The 20,161-nt window shown below is 41.0% G+C and overlaps 1 protein-coding gene and 1 long non-coding RNA gene across 3 annotated transcripts in view; both read left to right on the top strand.

Annotated features, from left to right (window-relative positions):
- Positions 1 to 260: 260 nt before the first annotated feature.
- On the top strand, positions 261 to 2,277 carry LOC139637397 (uncharacterized). The gene is made up of 3 exons (XR_011694593.1): positions 261 to 1,027; positions 1,298 to 1,379; positions 1,942 to 2,277. It is a non-coding gene; the product is annotated as an uncharacterized lncRNA (long non-coding RNA).
- Positions 2,278 to 2,331: 54 nt separating this feature from the next.
- The window catches only part of LOC139637396 (lissencephaly-1 homolog B), a 30,314-nt gene continuing 12,484 nt past the window's right edge, over positions 2,332 to 20,161 (top strand). Inside the window, exons 1-28 of one of the 2 annotated variants that reach the window (XM_071506070.1) lie at positions 2,332 to 3,505; positions 4,084 to 4,244; positions 4,348 to 4,519; positions 5,215 to 5,355; positions 5,454 to 5,584; positions 5,701 to 5,855; positions 6,675 to 6,800; positions 6,957 to 7,104; positions 7,273 to 7,365; positions 7,457 to 7,675; positions 7,948 to 8,123; positions 8,268 to 8,579; positions 8,701 to 8,825; positions 9,724 to 9,825; positions 9,931 to 10,031; positions 10,150 to 10,302; positions 12,556 to 12,618; positions 12,724 to 12,971; positions 13,066 to 13,150; positions 13,930 to 14,083; positions 15,050 to 15,189; positions 15,372 to 15,452; positions 15,579 to 15,704; positions 16,162 to 16,283; positions 16,471 to 16,564; positions 16,660 to 16,794; positions 16,883 to 16,956; positions 17,099 to 18,549. In XM_071506070.1, coding sequence (XP_071362171.1) covers positions 2,389 to 3,505; positions 4,084 to 4,244; positions 4,348 to 4,519; positions 5,215 to 5,355; positions 5,454 to 5,584; positions 5,701 to 5,855; positions 6,675 to 6,800; positions 6,957 to 7,104; positions 7,273 to 7,365; positions 7,457 to 7,675; positions 7,948 to 8,123; positions 8,268 to 8,579; positions 8,701 to 8,825; positions 9,724 to 9,825; positions 9,931 to 10,031; positions 10,150 to 10,302; positions 12,556 to 12,618; positions 12,724 to 12,971; positions 13,066 to 13,150; positions 13,930 to 14,083; positions 15,050 to 15,189; positions 15,372 to 15,452; positions 15,579 to 15,704; positions 16,162 to 16,283; positions 16,471 to 16,564; positions 16,660 to 16,794; positions 16,883 to 16,956; positions 17,099 to 17,225 — 4,881 coding nt within the window. In that variant the 5' untranslated portion in view covers positions 2,332 to 2,388 and the 3' untranslated portion in view covers positions 17,226 to 18,549. Of the gene's footprint in view, positions 3,506 to 4,083; positions 4,245 to 4,347; positions 4,520 to 5,214; positions 5,356 to 5,453; positions 5,585 to 5,700; positions 5,856 to 6,674; positions 6,801 to 6,956; positions 7,105 to 7,272; positions 7,366 to 7,456; positions 7,676 to 7,947; positions 8,124 to 8,267; positions 8,580 to 8,700; positions 8,826 to 9,723; positions 9,826 to 9,930; positions 10,032 to 10,149; positions 10,303 to 12,555; positions 12,619 to 12,723; positions 12,972 to 13,065; positions 13,151 to 13,929; positions 14,084 to 15,049; positions 15,190 to 15,371; positions 15,453 to 15,578; positions 15,705 to 16,161; positions 16,284 to 16,470; positions 16,565 to 16,659; positions 16,795 to 16,882; positions 16,957 to 17,098; positions 18,550 to 20,161 lie in introns of those variants that run through there. The other variant, XM_071506071.1, reaches the window with a different exon arrangement.

Here is a 20,161-nt window from a genome sequence, read left to right as displayed (position 1 = left end):
ACGCAGGTTTATTTGCAACATGTCATAGCATTTTACTGAATGATACAGACATTTGTGGAGGTGAATTTTTATTATTATTAACATGGACCACTAGTTATTCAGTGATCAAAAAGATGCAGTAAACAATGAAATGAAACTGAATGAAATCACATTAAACTCACAGGAAAATATACTGATGAACTGAGAAAAAAAGGAAAATTAAAATAACTTTACAATGAAATTTTTCAAATCCGTTAATCGACACTGAAGCACTTATTGACTCATTTATTGATAATGACGAGGAGATACTGAGTTTTTCAATAACCACTTTTTAATTGAAGCACTAATACAAAACTACAACATTACTCACACGTGGTAATCAGCGTGTCCTACACCTGCAACTCGTCTCCTAGCAAACGTCCCATTCTAGAATGTTCCCACAGTTGTCTTGGAGACTGTGCTCAGAATGTTAATGTACCGCTGCAGCGCTGCCATGGCAACCAAAGAATGTGTTCCTGCTCATGCCTAATAAAAGTGTGCAAAGTGACCGGAGACTGATTACTGGAGGTCTGTTTCCAGGACTTGGTGTTTGGAGATGGGCGTCCTGTTTCATGTGTCATTTTCACAAGGGGGGTAAACAAATGTGAGGAGGTGAAAGCCCTCCTGCTGCTGCTATTTATACACCTTCTGCACGTGCTCACATTCAAGGTTGATAGAGAGTGCATGGAGTGGTGTGAACACAGGAAGTTACATCATGAACGGCAGAGAGGTTGCCCTCTTCTGGACTTGGATAGGTACTAAGTGTGTGAACGTGCATGTGTGTGAATAGAGGGCCTACAGGCACTCTCACAGCTCCTCGCCAGCCATGAAGGACACGCACGCACACACATGCACTGACACACAGTTTGTGTAACGTGGTTTTGCAGCAAGGACAGGGGAGCATACTGCTCTGGAGGAAAGCCTGGGAAACTCAGCTCACTGATTTCAGCAGAGGAGACTGGAGAAGATGACACAGACTGGCAGTGTCTCCCTCTCTCTGCACTGGCTGGTAGGACCCATACATTGATTTCACCAGTATCAAATTGGTGCTGTTTTATTCTTCTGGTGTTTGAGATATATGCACACATTTTCTGCTGCCCTTATGCGTCTTCATGAGCTTGAAAAAGGTGTGTTACTTTTGTAAAATCTCTAATTAGATGCCAAGGTATTAAAACTGTCTATTCAGTTATTTCGTGCTTTGATTTAGACAGCTGTACGTAGCAAACAACTGCAACTTAGAGGCATTTTTACTCATTGTATCCTTTCATCCATTTTCCAGGATTCCCACATAGCAAGCATCATTCCAGAGCTCATCTGAAGAGATTCAGCCTCAGAGGTTTTCCAGTTCTTTCCACTGAAAGGTGACACTGCTGCAGGAACGCTTCATAATCTTCCTGTCATCAGCTCTTGTCTAAGGCTCTTAGCTGCTTGTATTCACACATGCCACACAAACAGACGCTCACATGTGACGGTGACAAAGCAGTTTATACTTAGCAGCTTAATTAAAAGTGATCAAGTGTTTAAGATTTGGAATCCAGAATCCAGAATCCAGAATCCAAAATTTCAAGTCAGTTTCACTTCTGACCACATCCTGGGGTGGTTTGGGTGTGGGCTGTAACCACCTGTAACCACAGTGATATCACAGTGCACTAACCACACCCTGTAGGACACTTCTGTGAGGTTAAACCACAAGATTTTCAACTGCTGCTAAAGAAGAACTGCAGTTTGTTTCATCTTACAGCTCTGATACCGCTGTACTCACCAAATGCTGCTGAGGGCACAGATGCTATTGTTATTGCAACCAATAGCACTACGAGCAGAAGATATGAAAATAAAGCACAACTTGTAATCAACTGTAGTTTACCGCTAAGTTTCTCTTATTAGCTTGAACCCGTATAAACACTGTGGTCTTTTCTCCCTTAGGTCACCTGCACAGTTGTATTGCTGTTTTTTGCACAAAGCACCATGGGAAACATAGTTCAATGTTGCCAAGCACTGTCAAACTACTTTAAGTGTAAGGAAGCACCGGCCCAGGGTGAGGCGGAGAGATCCCCCCTGCTATCCAGCGAAGAGAGTGAATGTGAATCGCCATGCCTGCCGGACGACCTGGAGGACGACCTGTTACCCGTCTCCACTGGCGTGACAAACCCAGCCCTCGAACCAGAGCACTTCCTGTTTCCTGACATCATCTTGAGCAGCAACCTGGGAGGGGACGTGACTCTGGTGGAGCCGATGGTGTGTCTGCTGGTGTCTGAGGAGGAGGAGGGCAGAGATGAGGGAGGGAGGGTGGGTGAGCCAGGAGATGAAGGACAAGAGAGGAGCAACACGGGGAGAAACAGGGGGTATTCTGAGGTCGAGACACAGACTGAGATGGAGACACAGATCGGTATGGGGGTGCAGACTCAGACGGAGTCACAGGCGGAAGTTCAGACACAAACAGAAACACTCCTGTGCAATAATGACACTGTAGAGAGAGAAGTAAACACACAAACAAGTGCTGTCACTACAAAAGAGATGGCTGTGGATGCTCAGGAAGAACATGAAATATTGAAACAGGAGGATATGCTCCTGGAAGTACAAACAGATACGCAAACATCACAGGAGAGACACTCAGAAACTGTCACTGCTTTGCCATCAGAGAAACAGAATAAAAGGACCCTGCGCTCAGGAACCTGGTCTGACGGAGACGTTTTTGCAGAGTTAGAGGAGTCGGGGAAGTTGGAAAGACAGACCAAGAAAAACAAACCGGCCTTCAGAGAGAAAGGTGAACTGGAGAAACTGAGAAAGAATCACATCCATGATCATACATTTCAAACAGAGCAAAATAGAGCACTGAAAGAGGAGGTAAACACTGAGGAAGAGAGTATCTCTGAGCTGCAACACAAGACTGCTGCTGCTCAGGAAAACACAGACATTGCCTGCACAGAGCGCCCCACTTTGCAGACACAGGAGGACGTGAAAAAAAAAGAACAAAACATTAAATCAGAGTGCACTTCAGTCGTGCTGACTGAACACAATGTAAACAACATGCGGGAGAACATTGCTGCAGAGGAATCACAGAGGAAGCTGGCAAAACACAGCGCTAACAACACTGATATTGTGGAGAACTTTGACCCTGCCGAGTGTCGTGAAGCCCTGAAACAACAGAGGAATCAGGATAATGAACAGATGGCAGAGGCGGCGGAGGTGTCAGGTCAGAATGTAAATGAAAAGGACCATAACATTATCCACACAAAAACAAAAATAAATCTGTCTGAGGACCACACAGATCAGACAGCTGATCGCCCCGTTTTAAATGCACAACATATTCAGTGCCAGGAAAACTCGCACCCACCAAAGAGGGGGGAGGACGACAACAAGACTGGTCTGCAGCATGTTTTGGAGTTGGAGAGACTTCTGCCACAGGTGGAGGAGGAAGGAGCTGAGATGAAGCAAATGACCTTGTTTTTAGTTGACAGGCTGTTTCTGGCAGCATCACATGGCAAAGGTGGGGGAATTTATTGGACTGGGTTTGTATCTGTACCGTGGATTGTACAGTGGATCATCATCCTGTAGGGGGTAATTTTACTCAGAATTACATTTAAAAGTAAAAATGGAAAATCAAAAAAAATGGCTAACCTATTAGACACTATCATTATATTTAAGTGTGTGGAATAATCACAAAAAAAGGGAAGTAGAAAAGTAAAAAAAAAAAAGGATATTGAAATGAGGCAAAGAGAAAAGGCAAAGTGAAATCTTAAATACCAAATGGAAAAGGGCAAAAAAACCCCAAAAAAAGTCATTTTATTCTAAATTTATTTTCCCTTTACATTGCATGTATGTATGTTATCACTTCCTCTTCAATCACATGTTCATTTGTTTGTTATTTCACTTTTCTTTTTCATATTGTCACTAATATTCATTTGTCAGTTCAATGACGATTATCCTGAATTCAAATATAACTCAAATTTTTTTTCCCATTGTCCTTAATTTAATTTCAGTTCAAAGTAAAATGATCCTCCATATAGCACAGACAGCCTACATCCTTACACCCTGTTTTTGTCTCTTATGCATCATTGTCAGCAGCAGCTCCAAGTCAAACTGGAGAAAGCCCAAAGGATGATCGTCTGGAGCAGTCAGATCCTGATAAAAGGGAACAGCTAAGCATCCGTGACATAGTTGAGCTCCAGGAGACAGGCTTTATTGTCAGAATTCAACCTCCGGGAACAGAAAGTTTTGAGCTCCAGGTTGTGCTGTACTGCTGTCATTATTTTCTTTAAAATACTTCCCTGCATCTTCTAACTTTCTGAATCACTCTAACCCGACCCTCTGTCTGTTTTCCATTCTCAGGTGTCAGGCCAGATGTTGGTGGCTGAGCTGCACCAGGTGCTGATGGATCATGAGATCACCTGCCACCGCACATGCTTCTCTCTCCAGCTGGGAGGCACCTCGCTCGACAGCCTCACAGAGCTACGTTCCATCCAGGGCATCCAGGACGGAGCGCTGATCAAGTTGGTGGAGGGTAACTGCCTCATCCTTTTCTTTCTTCTTTTCCCAGTAATTAAATGTGTTGAACCTGTAACACATTGTCACAGGAAGGTTTGCAACATTATGACTTCGCACAACCCAACCACAGTTTATATTTGCTGTAATAAACATTAGCTCCAACTAATAATTATTTATTAATTGTTTTTCTCACGCATCACTCACTTTACACCTTACTTGTACTGGTCACTTGCAGCTGCATAATGTGAAAAATACAACATTTCAATACTTTGTATAGTTTATTTTCCAAGGCTAGGTGATATAGAATGAGAGATTATATATATATATATATATATATATATATATATATATATATATATATATATATATATATAATTAATAATTATTTTATTATAATTAATGTCACCTATGAAATGAAAAAAAAGGTTCCCTGTATCTAGGACTGCATGAGAAACCCTTGTATTCTTTGAGTTGTCATAGAGGCTATGCCTCTGAGTTTATACAGACTATCACTGGTTTCGACAATTCATTTGACTGTCATATGATATGCTTATTTCATACTGCACTGTTTTTGTCTTGTCCGTACATGTACTAATTACTTTGTTACCTTAATTCCACAAATGCAACACAGCAACAAGAAATACCTTGAATTCATGGTGCGCTTGTGGAAGACTGAACCCTTTCTAAGCATCTCTCCTGATCCTGTTGCAGACTCTTATTCAGTGCGTGATGCTCGTCTTCATCTCAGACATGTGTGTGATCTTCTGAGGAGCCTTGACCCTGCAGATGCATACAACGGAGTGAACGGCAGCTCACTATCTTACCTCACCTCTTACACCAGAGGAGACAAAGGTAATATGGACCTCGCACACTTCCTCACATCGGGCTTTTGTCTTAGCATTTCTGTCAGTAATCGTTCAACCCTTCCACCTCCATATTCATGCTTTCAGATCACGAAAGTGTGATGAAGAGGCGAGCTTCTGAAAAGGAGTCATTGGACTGCAGCCCTCCAGAATACATCCTCCCTGGATCTAAGGACCGACCACTTACCCCACTGCAGCCTGTCAGAGATGACTGGAAGGTGAGATATCAGCAAATATGACTAGTTAAATATAGAATTCATTAAAACCTACTCATTTACAGTGAAGCAATTGTTGAATTTTATGAATTTTATTTTATTTTTTTTTATCATTACAGCCATTACAGTGCCTGAGGGTTCTGACCATGAGCAGCTGGAACCCTCCTCCAGGGAACAGGAAGATGCATGGGGACTTAATGTACCTCAATGTCCTCACTATGGAAGACAGAGAACTCAACATTACATCCTCTACACGTGGTTTCTACCTCAATCAGTGAGTGTTGAAGTGTTCAGCTGTGACAAGTTTGCTCATGTATGAGTTTTTAGCCAAGCTAGTGCCGTAGCTCTAGGGATGGCAGTGTCGGTCGGTCCACCACTGAAATATCTCAACAACTATTGGACAAATTGTCATGAAAAATGTGTACAGACATTAATGGTGGCCAGAGGACGAATCCTAATGACTTTAGGGATCGCCAAGCTTTTCCTCTATGTCCTCTATATCTCAGTATCATCTAAATGGACTGGCAGGATATTTAGTACAGATATTGATGGCTACCAGTCAAGGTATTTTAATAACTTTAAATGATCCCTCTTACTTTTCCATAGCAGGATGGCAACAAGTTTTCAGTTTCACATAGTAAAATTTGAACAAACATTCACGGTTTCCAGATGTATCTAATCTTGACAAATACTAAATTTTGCACATTCATGACACCCACGAGATTAATTATTATAAATGATGTGGTCCCATAACTTTTCATCTAACACCATCGTCAGGTCAAAGTTGCAATTTGTTCAATGCTTGAGTTTTCTAATGTCATTCTCATCAGCATCAGCTGAACTTAGCACCTGCTTAACATCAGCATGTTAGCATTGCCATTGTTAGCATTTAGTTCAAGATGCAGGGCAACTATCATTACCGTTTACTCTAAATCTTTTTTCTTATTATAAATTGCTTTCTAATGTTGCATTTCTTCATCTCAAAGTTCCACAGCTAAACCAACATTTGTGTACGATGACGTTTGTAGAAACTTACCTTGTATAATTGTAGAAACTTACATGTGCTACAGTTTGTATGCTCTGGCTGCTCCAGGTCAACTGCCTTCAACTTCAACCCTAAACCTGCAGTTCCCAAAATCCTTTGCCACTCTCTCGTTGAGCTGCTGAGTCAAGTCAGCGCCACTTTCAGGAAAAACTTCAGTGCCCTGCAGAAGAAGAGGTGAGCAGACTTCGTGTAATCGAGTTGGAAAATTCATACATTCATCCTTGTTAATATCAAACCAATAATACTTTCATCCCAAATAAAACAGAGATTCTCACATTCATATTAACCTGGCTATTGGAAAAATGTTTTCTGTCACTTGCTTTGAACCAGAGTCCAGCAACACCCTTATGAGCGGTTCGCAGCACCTTTTCAGGTGTTCACCTGGACTGCCCCTCATGGAGACCACACCCTCGACTGTGTCAGAGCGGAGGAGACACACACCAGTCACATGGGCCAGGACAAGCAAACAGCTGGGCAGGTTGCAGACACAAATTCGGGGAAATGAGCTAAATTTGGAAATGCAGAGAAATATAACATTGCAGTAAACTACAGAACTTAGGGGACATGACACACAAACAAAGGTTTCATGGTGGCTAACTGATGGTGATGATGATGCTGATATTTCGGTTGTGTGTTATGGCCACAGACTCGGGATTGGAATGAGGAGCTGCAGGGATGCAGGGAACTCCCCAGGAACTCCCTTCAGGAGCGTCTGCACAGAGAGAGGAGCATATTCAAGGTGAGATCACAGTTTTTTTGAATGTCTTCTTTCCATTGTTGTCCCAGTTATCAGTTAGAGACAGTGACAATTACCCCCTCCCCCTATCCAGACCAACAGTGACTTTGTTGCCGCTGCAACACAAGGGGCCATGGCTGTCATCGACGGTAATGTCATGCCATTAAATCCAGGTGAGGCGCCTCATATGCAGATGTTCATCTGGAACAACCTCTTCTTCAGCTTGGGCTTCGACATATCTGAGCACTACCGCCCACTGGGGGGCAACACTGCTGCTCATGCTGCTGCCGTCTGCGACTTGAGAGGAGCACAGGTAGAGATCCCGACAGCGGAGTGAGGGGTTTGGGATTTATTTACTGTTTCATCTGCCCTGTTAAGGGTATAATATGTGGATGTTAAAGGGACAACAATATTCAGCATCATCTATCAAGATAATGATCTTCCCTGCAGTTGCATGGGCTATTTTTCTGATTTTCACTTTCAATTATATCTAATTTTATCCACGCCCACATAGTCAGATTATTTGTAGGAATTCTTTCATGTTCTTGTCATCAAAACAAAAATAATTCAACTGCTTTACTACAGGCGTATGCATCTGTCGACACAGAGGGGCTCCACACACTTGGGACAGCTGTGGTGGATTATCGTGGTATCCGTGTTATTGCTCAGACAATTGTTCCCGGGATACTGGAGAAAAATCAGGAGCAGAGTGTAGTTTATGGCTCTAATGACTACGGAGCAACTGTTGCTACACACCCCAGGTAACACACACACTCTCACACACAAAACAATAATATGTAATATTTTAGAGATTTAGATCTTGATCAAGTAAAAGTTCAAACAGGTAATCATTTGATTTTCTCAACACTCCTACTGCCATATGATCAGAAGTTGTTTTACCACAGGTTTCTGGAGCTTCTGGATAAAACCAGTAAACCACTGAGAATCCAGCGTCACCAGGTTCTCGACCACAACAACACCCCGGTGGAGCTTTGCTCTGGCATTGAGACCAAAGGCATCCTAGGTAATGACGGACGACCTTACATCTTGGATCTCCTCCGCACCTTCCCCCCTGACCTCAACTTCCAGTTCTCAGAGACAGGGGATACAGGTGAGGAGGTGCCAAAGGAGTGTCAGAGCTTCGGTTACCCACGCCGACATCGCCACAGCCTGGCCAGCCTGAGACCAGAGCTGATAGAGGCCTTTGTCCAGCACAGGTGAGGAAGAGGAGATGTGGAGCCCTTTGATGAATGTTTGGACACAAATGCAGCCACCATGTAACTGTTAAACCTGCAGGATGAACTGAGAGTTACTCCAACCTTGAGTTTCCTGTTGCAGGTATGAACTTTATGTCAAGATGGTGGCCCAGGAGCTCAGCCAACAGGAGGAAGCCACAGAGCAGAGTGAAGATCTGGTCTCTGAGCTGAGAACTGGAGATAAAACCACAGCCGCAGCTGACAAGGGTGAATAACACCAGATAAATGAAGGGAAACTATGAAACCTATTGATAAAACAGGAGAAACTGGGTTATTGTAAAGAGAAACTAGGTTGAGAACAGAGAGAGAAAATACAAAAGTGGCCAAAGAAAGGATGTACTGACAGCTACAAAACATGTAATGTGTTGTATTATAGTAGCATGTAGAATCAGGTTTCAAAGTTAATTCTTGAACTTGGAAACAACAGGAAAAAGCAGAAAACAAATCTCATCATAAGGTCCATTTAGTAGTTGTTCTGGAGCTTTCAATCACATTACATGATCTTCTCACCCTTACTGGCTTAAAAGTATTTGTATTTTACCTCCATTTCCTGTTACTTTTGCCCCCCAGAGTCACCTGACAGACACATTTACTATTCAGATACATACAAAACATTTGATGAGTTCTTGAAATTAGATTGTTAATTATTATTGTTTAACTACCCAACTGTGTAAAAAATCTAAAATTAGCTCCTCTACCACCTACTGCAACATTAGAAATTCTGCTGACACACTCATGCATCAATAGTAATGAACCTGTGATATAACAGATAACAATAAAACTCTGACAGGGCTCATTCTCGGCTTTTAAGCCAACGTGGAAATGAATACCTTTAATCGAACAACTACAACAGGCGAACTCCGTCTGCTGATGAAGACCATGTGATATGATAAACAGCTCCATTACAGCAACTCAATAGACCTTGTGGTGACATTTTTTTCATATTGGTTGTCAATAAACATAAATTCATTAACAGTTAATTGACCCGCAAAATGCACAAATATTCATTGTATAACTAGTGATTGAGGCCAAGGAAAGTGGTTGAGCATTGGTTGTGATTTTTTGCCATGTTAATAAATAATGTATTCGTATTTTACTTTTGTAGAATTGCAGAGAAGAGATATGATTATGAAAGCTTGTAAGGCTGTGGGATCAGTGAGTGACTGTCGATTTGACATCCGCTTCAATCCTGACGTTTGCTCTCCAGGTATTGAATACACTTGAATACACACAAACACACAAACATCATGTGTTTAAGGTTTAAAGAAAAACAAAAAACAGTCAGACTAAGATTGAACTGTCTTTGCTGCAGCTGTCCGTTTCTCATCTGAGTTTGCTGAGGAGGTTCAGAGGCAGAGAAAGTTGTTATGGGATGCAGCTGCTTTTCTGCTGTCCAATCAGATTCCAGCTGTGGTGAGTCTGAGTGTGGAGCATGAATGTTCATGCTGTCATGAAGTTTAAGATGTGTGATGTTAATGTTGATGATGATGATGATGGTGTGTGTGTGTTTGTGTGTGTGTGTGTGTGGTAGCTGAGGGACTGTCTCGACCACACAGCAGTGCCGATGGATGGGGCCACCCTGACCTCAGTGCTACACCAGCATGGTGTGAATGTCCGATACCTGGGCACCCTGCTGAGGGAGCTGCACACGGTGGAGGAGAGGGAGAGACTCAGCCACATAAAGGTACTTACCCATCAAATATTATACCACATGTGTGTAAAGTCAATAGAGCTGCCTACCTCTTGGTCTTAAGTTTACTTTTACATTGATTAATTGGTTGAAAATTTGACATAATTCACATTCTGTCTCTGGAGTTGGATTGAGTATGATACAGTATTTATAAATGCATCCTTGTTATTAATATTATTACAGTAGTAGTAGTAGTAGTAGTAGTAGTAGTAGTATCATTTTAACATATATTTAATTGGGTAGTCTCATTGAAATTGAGACCTCTTTTGTAAGAGAGACCAGAGTACAACAGGAAAAAGTAAGTTAACCCTTTGGAATAAATTATAATTTTAATGAAGCCTGAATTTATGTATAAATTTGTCTTAAAATGTGATCAGATTTCTTCCAAAGCTTTCACTTGCATCTCATCACCCTCAATAGCTGAACACAAATAAATACTTAATTAATGAATATAATATTAATTATGTATTAAACAAATCCCAGATTTTATATTCATATAAAACATATCCTAATATCATGTACTATAGACTATATCTGTGGTGGTATTGTGAGCACAGAGTTGGCACTCATCAGGTAGGGATAAGCTGACAGAGGAGACAGTCTACAGATGTGTTGGACATGTGTTGAACTGCAGTGGTTCCCTGTCACACTACAGTGAAACACCTGGTCACACAGTCACCTCTGAAAATATGGCAAATATCTGTGAAAAAAAAATCTAATTAGCATCAACCCACTCATTTAAAATCTCCAAAACCCAGTGTGATCAGAAATCTGTCTGTATGTATAATTAATCAGTCTGGTGATGTATAACAGATGTGCCTTGAAAATCATGCAAGCTTAATGAGATGAACTAGGATTCGCTTTTCAAAGCCTGAAATAATTGAATATTCTTTATGGTAATACAGTCTTAGACCTACTCAACTGTTGGAAATTAATATATTGTAGTCTTTTTCATTCACATCATAGGAAACCGTCATGTGAAAGGAAAAAAAAGATGATCAGTACCAAAAGCCAAATGCACTAAAAGAATAATCATAGTATATAATTGTTTCATACTTTTCTTATGACAGTTAAGAAATACTTCCGCATTTTAACAATACATGAGATACAGTGAAAAAAAAAAAAAAAAAAAAAACAACTGCATAGTTAAATTAAAATCAGATTAATGACATACAAATGAGAAATAAAGCAATATTTCATCGTCCAGGAAATATAAAATCATAGACGTAGCTGCAGATTATAAAAGACATTTCATTTCACAGTTAAGGTGCAATGACAGCAAATCCAGGTCAGACTGGACTAGACTTAAGAACTGCAAGAGGGGCTTTTTCTGCTGACCTGAGTCTGTGCCCTTGTACATATGGGCTTAACAGGTCAGAGATATAGCTTGGAGCTAATCCACTTTACACTTTATAAGTGATTAATAGAATTTTCTGGAACCAACGGGAAGCCAAATGGTGGTGATCTATTCTCTTCACATGGTTCCAGCTTTATTTTAGACCAGTTGCAGACAGAAGTGGTTTGAGTTTAGAGATACTTTTCAACCAAGATGCTTCTGAACTGATAAAAACAGGAGTGAATAAGCTCTGGTACTTGGTTTTCATAGTTTAGATCTGAATCAAAAATAACACTCTGGCAGATGGCTTTGTATTGATAGGCATAAAGTCATGTTTTCATTATTTGGACTGTCAGGCTGGGAAAATATAATTACATGCATCCCTTATTAACATCAAAGCAGTCTTTCAAGGAAACTAAACTACAGGAATCTGTAGAAGATATAACTGAGCATCATCTGCATAAAAATGAAACAATATGTTGTGTCTGCTAATTATATGACCAAGTGGAAGCATAGAAACTGTGAAAAGAAGAGGACCCAGAATCAACCCTTGAGATACACCAGAAAAAGGTTTTTAGTCAGGAAAATAATGCTGCCAAGATTGAGATTAAACTACTCAAGACTTAGTTACGATCAAAGTTTAGAGTTCTTGGTCAACAGCTTAGTTATCTCTGTGGAAAACTGTCTTTAGCTCACCAAACATAAAATCAGCAGAACAAAAACATGTAGTATATAGAAAAATGTGGTAACAAACCAATGAAACCAATAAACATACAAATAAAATATTTAAAACAAAGCATAGGGAGCAGTGTTTGTAGTTCAGTTTTGTTTTTTTTTTTAAATACTGATTGCACTTTCTTTAAAGGATGTTGTGTTTCTGATGAAATAACTGATCAAATGTTCCCTCACAGAGAATTTCTATCAGTGAAGTCCTCATCAGAAGTGCAAAACACATCTTCAGGACCTATCTACAGGTGATGCGCTCAAATAATGTAAACACGTAAAATATTAAAACATAACATTTTACAATCTCGCAATAATAAAAATCAAATATCAACACATATCTTATTTTCTCCCAGGATGTAGAACCTGCTGCCTTCTCTGCTGCTGTCAGTCACTTCCTAAACTGCCTCCTGAGTTCCTCCTCCTGTATCCCCGACTCCTCCTCAGATGAGCTACTCTCCCGTCGCAGGAGTCGACGTCGGCGGAGCCACGGGAGTCGAGTCGCCTTGCTGACAGATAGTGTGTGGGCAAGACTGACCCCCAGTGAGCTGTGGGGCAGGATCAGGACCGAGGCTGGAGATTATTACCACTACACAATTGACTGGTGTGTGTGTGTGTGTGTGTGTGTGTCTGTATGTATATGCGTGTGGCTGGACATGTGCAGCAGGATTTTACAGAGTCATCCTCTCTGTGTTCAGTGACAGTATAGATGAAGTGATAGAGAAGCACGGCCTTCAGAGGATCTCCCTACTGAGAGAGATCGCCATCAAGACGGGCATCCAGGTGAGACATCTACATGTTTCTCTTCATCAAACATTAAACTGTCAAATTAAATGTTCTGTCTATCTTAAAGGTGCACTAGGAACACTGTAGATGAAACCACACCTTTTTTACAATTAAAAAATTATACATGAAGCTGCAATAGAGGAAGTTGCTGCTGATACTGCTTTACTTGACTTATTTGTCATGGTTAGGACATTTTCTCGGCTCTAACAAAGTGAGCAATAAGCACTCAAGACGGAAATAGTAAATGGACTGCAGTTACTATGTATATAGCACTTTTCTTTTTTTATCAGCCACTCAAAGCCACATTCACCCATACACACGCAGCACTTTTTGCTGAATCACACAGACCTTTTTCTGTCACTCACACACTGATGACACATCAGAGGCAATTTGGAGTTCACTCTGTTGGACATGCGAACTGGAGGAGCCCACCTTCTGGAGAGTGGACTACCTTCCGAGCCACAGCCGCCCAAAATAACAAAATGTTCCTTTAAAGAGCTTTAAAGTTCTCTTTTGAAAGAAAACTGGGATCACAATGCAAAAACAGTTTTTTCCAACACTGTCACCCCTTCCAGAAGCCAGGATGAGATTTAGGCCTGAGGTTATCTTTTTTTGGCGGTGCTTTCATCATGTCAAGCTCACAGAGGATAAAAAGTATTTAATAGTCACTATAGTAAAACAGAGGTCTGAGAGCTGCTGAGCCTGCTGAGGTCCAACAAGCCCTTAAAAACTGAAATGTCCCCTTTCTGCCCCTTCTTCCTTTTCTTTGTATTTAGGTACAGCTGAGGGAGTATGTGTTTGAGTCTCGACACAGACCAGTGTTTGGTGAGGAAGACGTCGTCAACATGTTCCCTGTCGTCAAACATCTCAAACCTACGGCAACAGATGCCACGAGGCTTGTGCAACACGCACAGGTGGCAGTACAGCAGGGTGAGAGATGCAGACACGAGCAGAAACGCTTAAAACGACATAAAATACACTATGTGTATGTGTTCACATGTAGAATAGCACGGTGACCTCGCCTGGGTGCTAGAAACTAAACCTTAACTGGGAGATCCATTCAGCATCATGTCATGGAGCTAAAAATGTCACACATCTGATATTATTGGTGCCTTCAAATGGAACTCGCAAGGTGATGTTTTCCATGTAGGAAGTCAAGTTAATGCTTTAAAGGATAAAATCAACACAGCGCTCATTCTGTCTAAAAATACATTTTGAGCTCAGCGGAAGCTCTAATAGTCAACCCCTGAGGCGTTTGAGTCGTTTGGGTTCAGAATTCTCCCTTCTTGTTGTATTCCCTCTGCCATGGCTCAGCAAGCAAACACCAAGCACAAAGAGGGAATTTTGTGCTAAAACCACTGTGACTGTGGAAGATACCTAGTTGATTTGACTAACTTAGACTGTCTATATAACCTTCAGCTGAACTTCACGATGCATTTTTGCACAGTGGATTTTGTCCCCCAACAGTTGCACCAACCAATACCCCTTTCAATGTATATGCAGAATGGACATGTAAGCATTGTATTAGATGTTAAGATTGAGATTAACGTATCCTTCAAGATGTTAGGTTGTGAATACCCCATTAATGGGTCACTCAAATGGACTCTTCTTATGCACATAAACATCCCCTTGAAGTCCATTCTTTCACTTTGTGCATATACACAAATAGTTAGGGTCACCACCCTGCCATTTAACACAAATGTAAGAAATATCCAGCCTCTGACACACAGGCTATATCATGCATCCATGCAACACTGATTTGCACAGATTTGGACTTCCTGAAAGATAAAATCATTTAGTTGGTTTGATTTCCCATCTGGATTCAGAGTGAAGAGCAGATGTCATTAATTTATGTGCATTCAGTGCTTATCATTAGTGTTTTATGTTTGCTTCCAGGTCTTCTCAAAGATGGCTATGAATTGATTAGCCAGGCCCTGACTCTGTTCAGCAGCGTATGTGGGGTCCTGCACGAGGATGTGTGTATGTGCCTGCGTCTCCTGGGACGCCTCAGCTACATCTTGGGGGAATATGCAGATGTAAATATGTATTACAGTTCATTTTATGACCTCTTATCTTTTCAGACTTATAATCATCACCCACATATCAAGTTTTATTCAAGATATCATACAGTCTTTGACCATTTTAATATAAAGCAGAGAGAAATATGAATGAATCTGTAAGTTTACATAAATTCTTTTCATTTCTCCGTGTCTCACAGGCTCTCAGTCACCAGGAAAAGGTTGTTATGAGTAGTGAGAGAATCCAAGGTATAGACCATCCCCAGACCATTCAGGACTACGTGAGTACCTTCACCCCCGCAGTAATCCCCAGATTGTTTTATTTTTACAAACATCTTACTTAACTCTATCAGTGTAATATCCCACTTGTGTCCTCATATGACAGTATTCTCTTGTCTGTGGTTCAGACTTACCTGGCACTGTACTGCTTTGCTGGAGGCCAGCATCTGACCTCCCTACAGCTGCTGTACCGCGCTCGGTACCTCACCCTGCTTGTGAGCGGGGAAGACCATCCACAAGTCGCTCTGCTGGATGTAAGTGAGACCTCGTCTGCAAAGTGTTGCGTTTCTACTTTTCTACTAAAATCTGATGTTATCCATCTATCTATTCTACACATTAAAGGTAGTTTAAACACAACCTTTAGTCAGTGCTTAATAGACTTTCGTTGGTTAAGAAAGTTTGAAAATAAGGAACAAATAGAAAGCAAATAAATGCCTGAATGAAATGAAATAATTTAAGTGTTGGATCAAGACCTACTGTGGAATAAAAAAATTAGGAAAGACATTTTACAAACTAACAAAAAAAAAGGTAAGTTAGACAAGATACTAGAAAATGCAAATAGGCGACGGCAACTTGAAGCAGATAATAGGAAAACTGTGAATGCAGGCAAGGCTTCTACATCTAGTCACTTTTATTTGTGCTAAAAGGTATAATTACACGTGTGTGTTGGAAATGATCTATTATTGTCCCTGATGTGCTCCACTACATTAGAGTATGCTGGGTCTAGTGCTTCATGGACTGATGGAGTATGAGCTTTCCCTGAGGTTCCTACAAAATGCCTTAAATTTAACCTCCAAATACCGCGGTGCCACATCCCTGAGGCACGCACACAGGTAACATTACAAGTTTATCCTCATGTTCCTCTGACGGAAGGACAAAAATACACATTGCATCACATTACAAATACAGAAAAAGCTAGAAACGCTTTGAAATGCTGTGACCTTCCTATGCATTCGCTGTTCCCTTCCTTCATTTCCTCTGTATTGCCTCTCTGCCTCTCCATCTCTATCCTCTGTGCAGTCACCATCTACTCGCCACCGTATACGAGACTAAGGGAGAGTTTCGATCAGCTCTGCAACACGAGAAAGAGGCTTATTCGATATATAAGATCCAGGTGTGCTTTAAAAATGCTAGACTGGCATGTTCGCTGGTGTTATGCTGATATGTTCAGAATTTTAACTGAGAGACTTCATTTTTGCACGTTTGAAGGTCGGTGAGAAGCATGACAGTACGAAGGAAAGCTCTGAATACCTGAAGAGCCTCACTCAGCAGGCTGTGGTCCTTCAGAAAGCCATCAACCATATCTACAGTAACACACCTAGTGCCTGTATCCCACCTCCAAAGGTTCGTATTGTTTGTTAAGTCCACTTACATAAGTATTAAATCTATTTCTTGTTGTGTGATACTTTCTCTCCTCTGTGTTTCTCTCTAGTTCTCCACTCCGAGCCCCCATGCAATCCTTCAGCAGCTCAACCTGACATGTGGAATCATTCTCGTTCCCCTCAGGTAAACACTGAATAATTACTGCTAATGTGGTGGTTGTAATGGTAACCCCCCCCCCCCTTGATGATTAATCTGATAAGGGATGAACATAAATGCTGATATCCTCACACTTACAGTATTTTGTATATTATGTCTTTCCCTGTAGTGCAAAAGAAGTTGCAGACCTGAGGACTGAGATGAAAGGAAAGGAAAAGCTTCAAGTGGAAGAGCTGGAAAATCAGTTATTAAAGCAAAAAGACTTCAGAACTGCACACAAAGGACAATTACACTGAACTCTGGACGGTTACAATAGAACATCTGTGTACTTCTGAAAATGACCACAGACAATGAGCAACAATGGCAAAGGAAAGCCAGGTTCATAAGTTGGCCTACTTTGGACAACCACTACAGTATATCCAAGGGACAGACAGGTGCAGACAGTTTGTTCTGCTGTTGTCTGCGAAGGACTGGACATTGAAGAGAGCCTCATCTTATACAGGGCAGCCAGGATATATTGCTTGTTGAAATATATGGAATCCGTGAATGAAGCCTGGAGGCTGTAACTTTGTTGACATAGCTTATATGTATAACTTTGCTCCTTTTTGTCAGAAAAATGCAGCCATTCACTCTATATAAAATGACAGATTTAACTGCTAGATTAATGGAAAAAATATAGCATCTGTGTAGTCTACTAAAAGTCCAAATGTATTATGTTTTGAAATGTGTGGTCATCTTGCAATCCCCTGTGTGTCCACTGGGTTTCACACTTGTGCCATGAACATTTCTCAGAACACAATACATAATTTGTCTGATTCTAAATATTAAAAATGACAGTTTTGGATGTGTGCTAGTGGACCATTATACTTTAATACACATTGTTGTCATTAATATCCAGGTGACTGTAGGGAAACACTACTTATCTTCTTCGAAGTTGTTCTTGATTCTATGAGAACAAGTGAGATTACCGGTTTATAAATGGCATCCCAAACTGGAAATCAAAGCATCACAGTTTAAACTGGCATTCCTGTGTTATCAAATGACTTTTTTTTTGGATTTAGTCCACAGACATAAAATTTATAACTGACTCTGAGCTTAGTGAATTTCATTTTAGATATTTCCAAAAGAAGTGTTATTTCAGTGTATGGCTTACAACTGTTAATCTGAACATGTATTCAAATAGTTAGTGTAAAATTGCTAAAGGTGTTACAGTTTCCTGGGAGCTGTTCCATTATTCACCATCTATGGAACAGCTGCATGATTCGTCATCATCTCAACGAGAAACATGTTTACTATTAAAACTGTTCAAATTCAAACTTGTGTACACGGCAATAAAAAATAACGCATACAACTTAAAAATCATAGCGTGATTTCCCTTTAATTACGAGCGTGCGTGACCGTGCACGATGCGCGCCCCCGCTCGCCTTCTACGTGCGCGCAGCCGATATCCAATCGCGACCGTTAGCTGGGGCCGGGCGAATGCGGTGGTACCAAAGAGGAGAGAAATCTGAGCGGCCGTGCCAGGTGATGTGAAAAGTCACAGTACCGCATCAAAACCAGGCTTTCTCGTCGCATGTTTTGACCGGTCAAGGGGGTATGAGAATCGCCATTTGTCAGAGGGTGAGTCGGTGGTTTTTACACGCGTCTGTGTTGTTGTTTGGCACTTGAAATGACTTGTTATTTTTGACGACGAATTGCCTGCAGTGTCTGCGCTCTGCCGTTCCGATCTCAAAATGGCGGAGAGGCCAAGAGCTAAGCTAAGCTAGGCTAAGTGGCAAAGTTGGCATTGACAAGAGCTTCGATTTTGAGACTGAACGCTAAAATAATCTAACCGTGACATCGCGTAACTATGCTGAATGTGATTGTCATCTTAAAACCGGTCCTGCGCTTCTTGATCAACGCGTAACTTGTATTGAGACACTTGTTGTGAAACCTAGCTGAACATTTGTCTAACGTTAGCTACGGCTATTTATGGAAGTTCTGTGGGGACGAGCTAACGTGGTACGTTAGCCGGCTAACTAAGGTGCTGTCAGTTTGCTGCCATGTTTTTTACAGCCGGGGTGCAAATATTGTGATTGTAGAAAATGCATAAATGAAATGATATTCTTAAAGAAACTTTAATTGTTGTGGAAATGATTCAATTTATGTGAATAATGCTTTACTATAAGTTTAACCTGCGCTGTTTTGTATTGGTGAATAATAGCTAATGGCCCTATTATCAAACTTGGTTTGCATACCCTATTCTCCTATGCATTTTAAGGGGTAACGGTTGTGATATTTTCAACAGTGGGTTATGTTGTTCAGCTACTTGTTGGTGTAGACCAACGCCCAGTGTGTGTTTTGGTATGGTGACTGTGTATGTGGTAGCATAGATCTAGTCTGCTCATACTGACAGCTCCAGTAAACGCGTAGGTTATCGTGCTAAGCTAACGTTAGCTGGAAAGGGCGTTGCTGAGCCATTGCTGCAACTTTGCCCTTGTGGCCATCGAAGCTTGGAAAGACGTCACCCGGCCAGATTTTGAACTCAAACCTGTGCACCATAAAGCAAAGAATCCCTTGGTCAATTTGGGTTGTTTTTATCCATGCTGCAAGCTCCCTTAAGGTAATCTACCCAGGTTACAGGATTCACAATCAGGGTGGAGTCTAAACAAGGATCAGTGCGAAATGATGATAATGAACAAGGCCAACGGATACAGATTTCATTTGAGATGTATAAAATGTCTAAGGAGCAGACTTTCACTAGCTCATGGAATGCTTACTAATTGTCTAGTAGCTGCTGTTGCATAGCATTAAATATGAAGGCCCATGCCTGTAGAATGGGTTATGAACTGTTCAGTGTGCAAAGATATTATATATGTGCTCAATTTTTCTAAGTACTTCATCATCTCAAGGTTTTACCTATTACATGTTTTGTGATACAATAAGGTCTTGTGCGGTCAAGGTTTTAATTTAGCTTTTTTTTCTTCTACCTAAATTGCCATTTATTCTTTTTATCCTCTGTATGAGAAGAATTACTTTTACTGAAGTGCAATACTACTTAACCTGGTGGGAAATGAGAGGTGTATTGGTAACGTGTTACTTTCATGTCACATTTAAATCCTCAGTGTTGGCAGTGATAACACGTGGTGTGTTTAGATAAACCTTGAGCAACTTTTGAACTGACTGTTTTTATTGTGGGGCAATAAATTATTTGCTTACTATCATAAGAAATCCTGGTATGGACAGATGTCGT

Source organism: Trachinotus anak, unplaced genomic scaffold (genome assembly GCF_046630095.1).
Source record: "Trachinotus anak isolate AG129_WGS33_773 ecotype Australia unplaced genomic scaffold, CSIRO_AGI_Tana_v1 ptg000020l, whole genome shotgun sequence".
Taxonomy (NCBI): domain Eukaryota; kingdom Metazoa; phylum Chordata; class Actinopteri; order Carangiformes; family Carangidae; genus Trachinotus; species Trachinotus anak.
The sequence above is the reverse complement of the archived record's forward strand: the minus strand, read 5'-3'. Positions and strand labels throughout refer to the sequence as shown.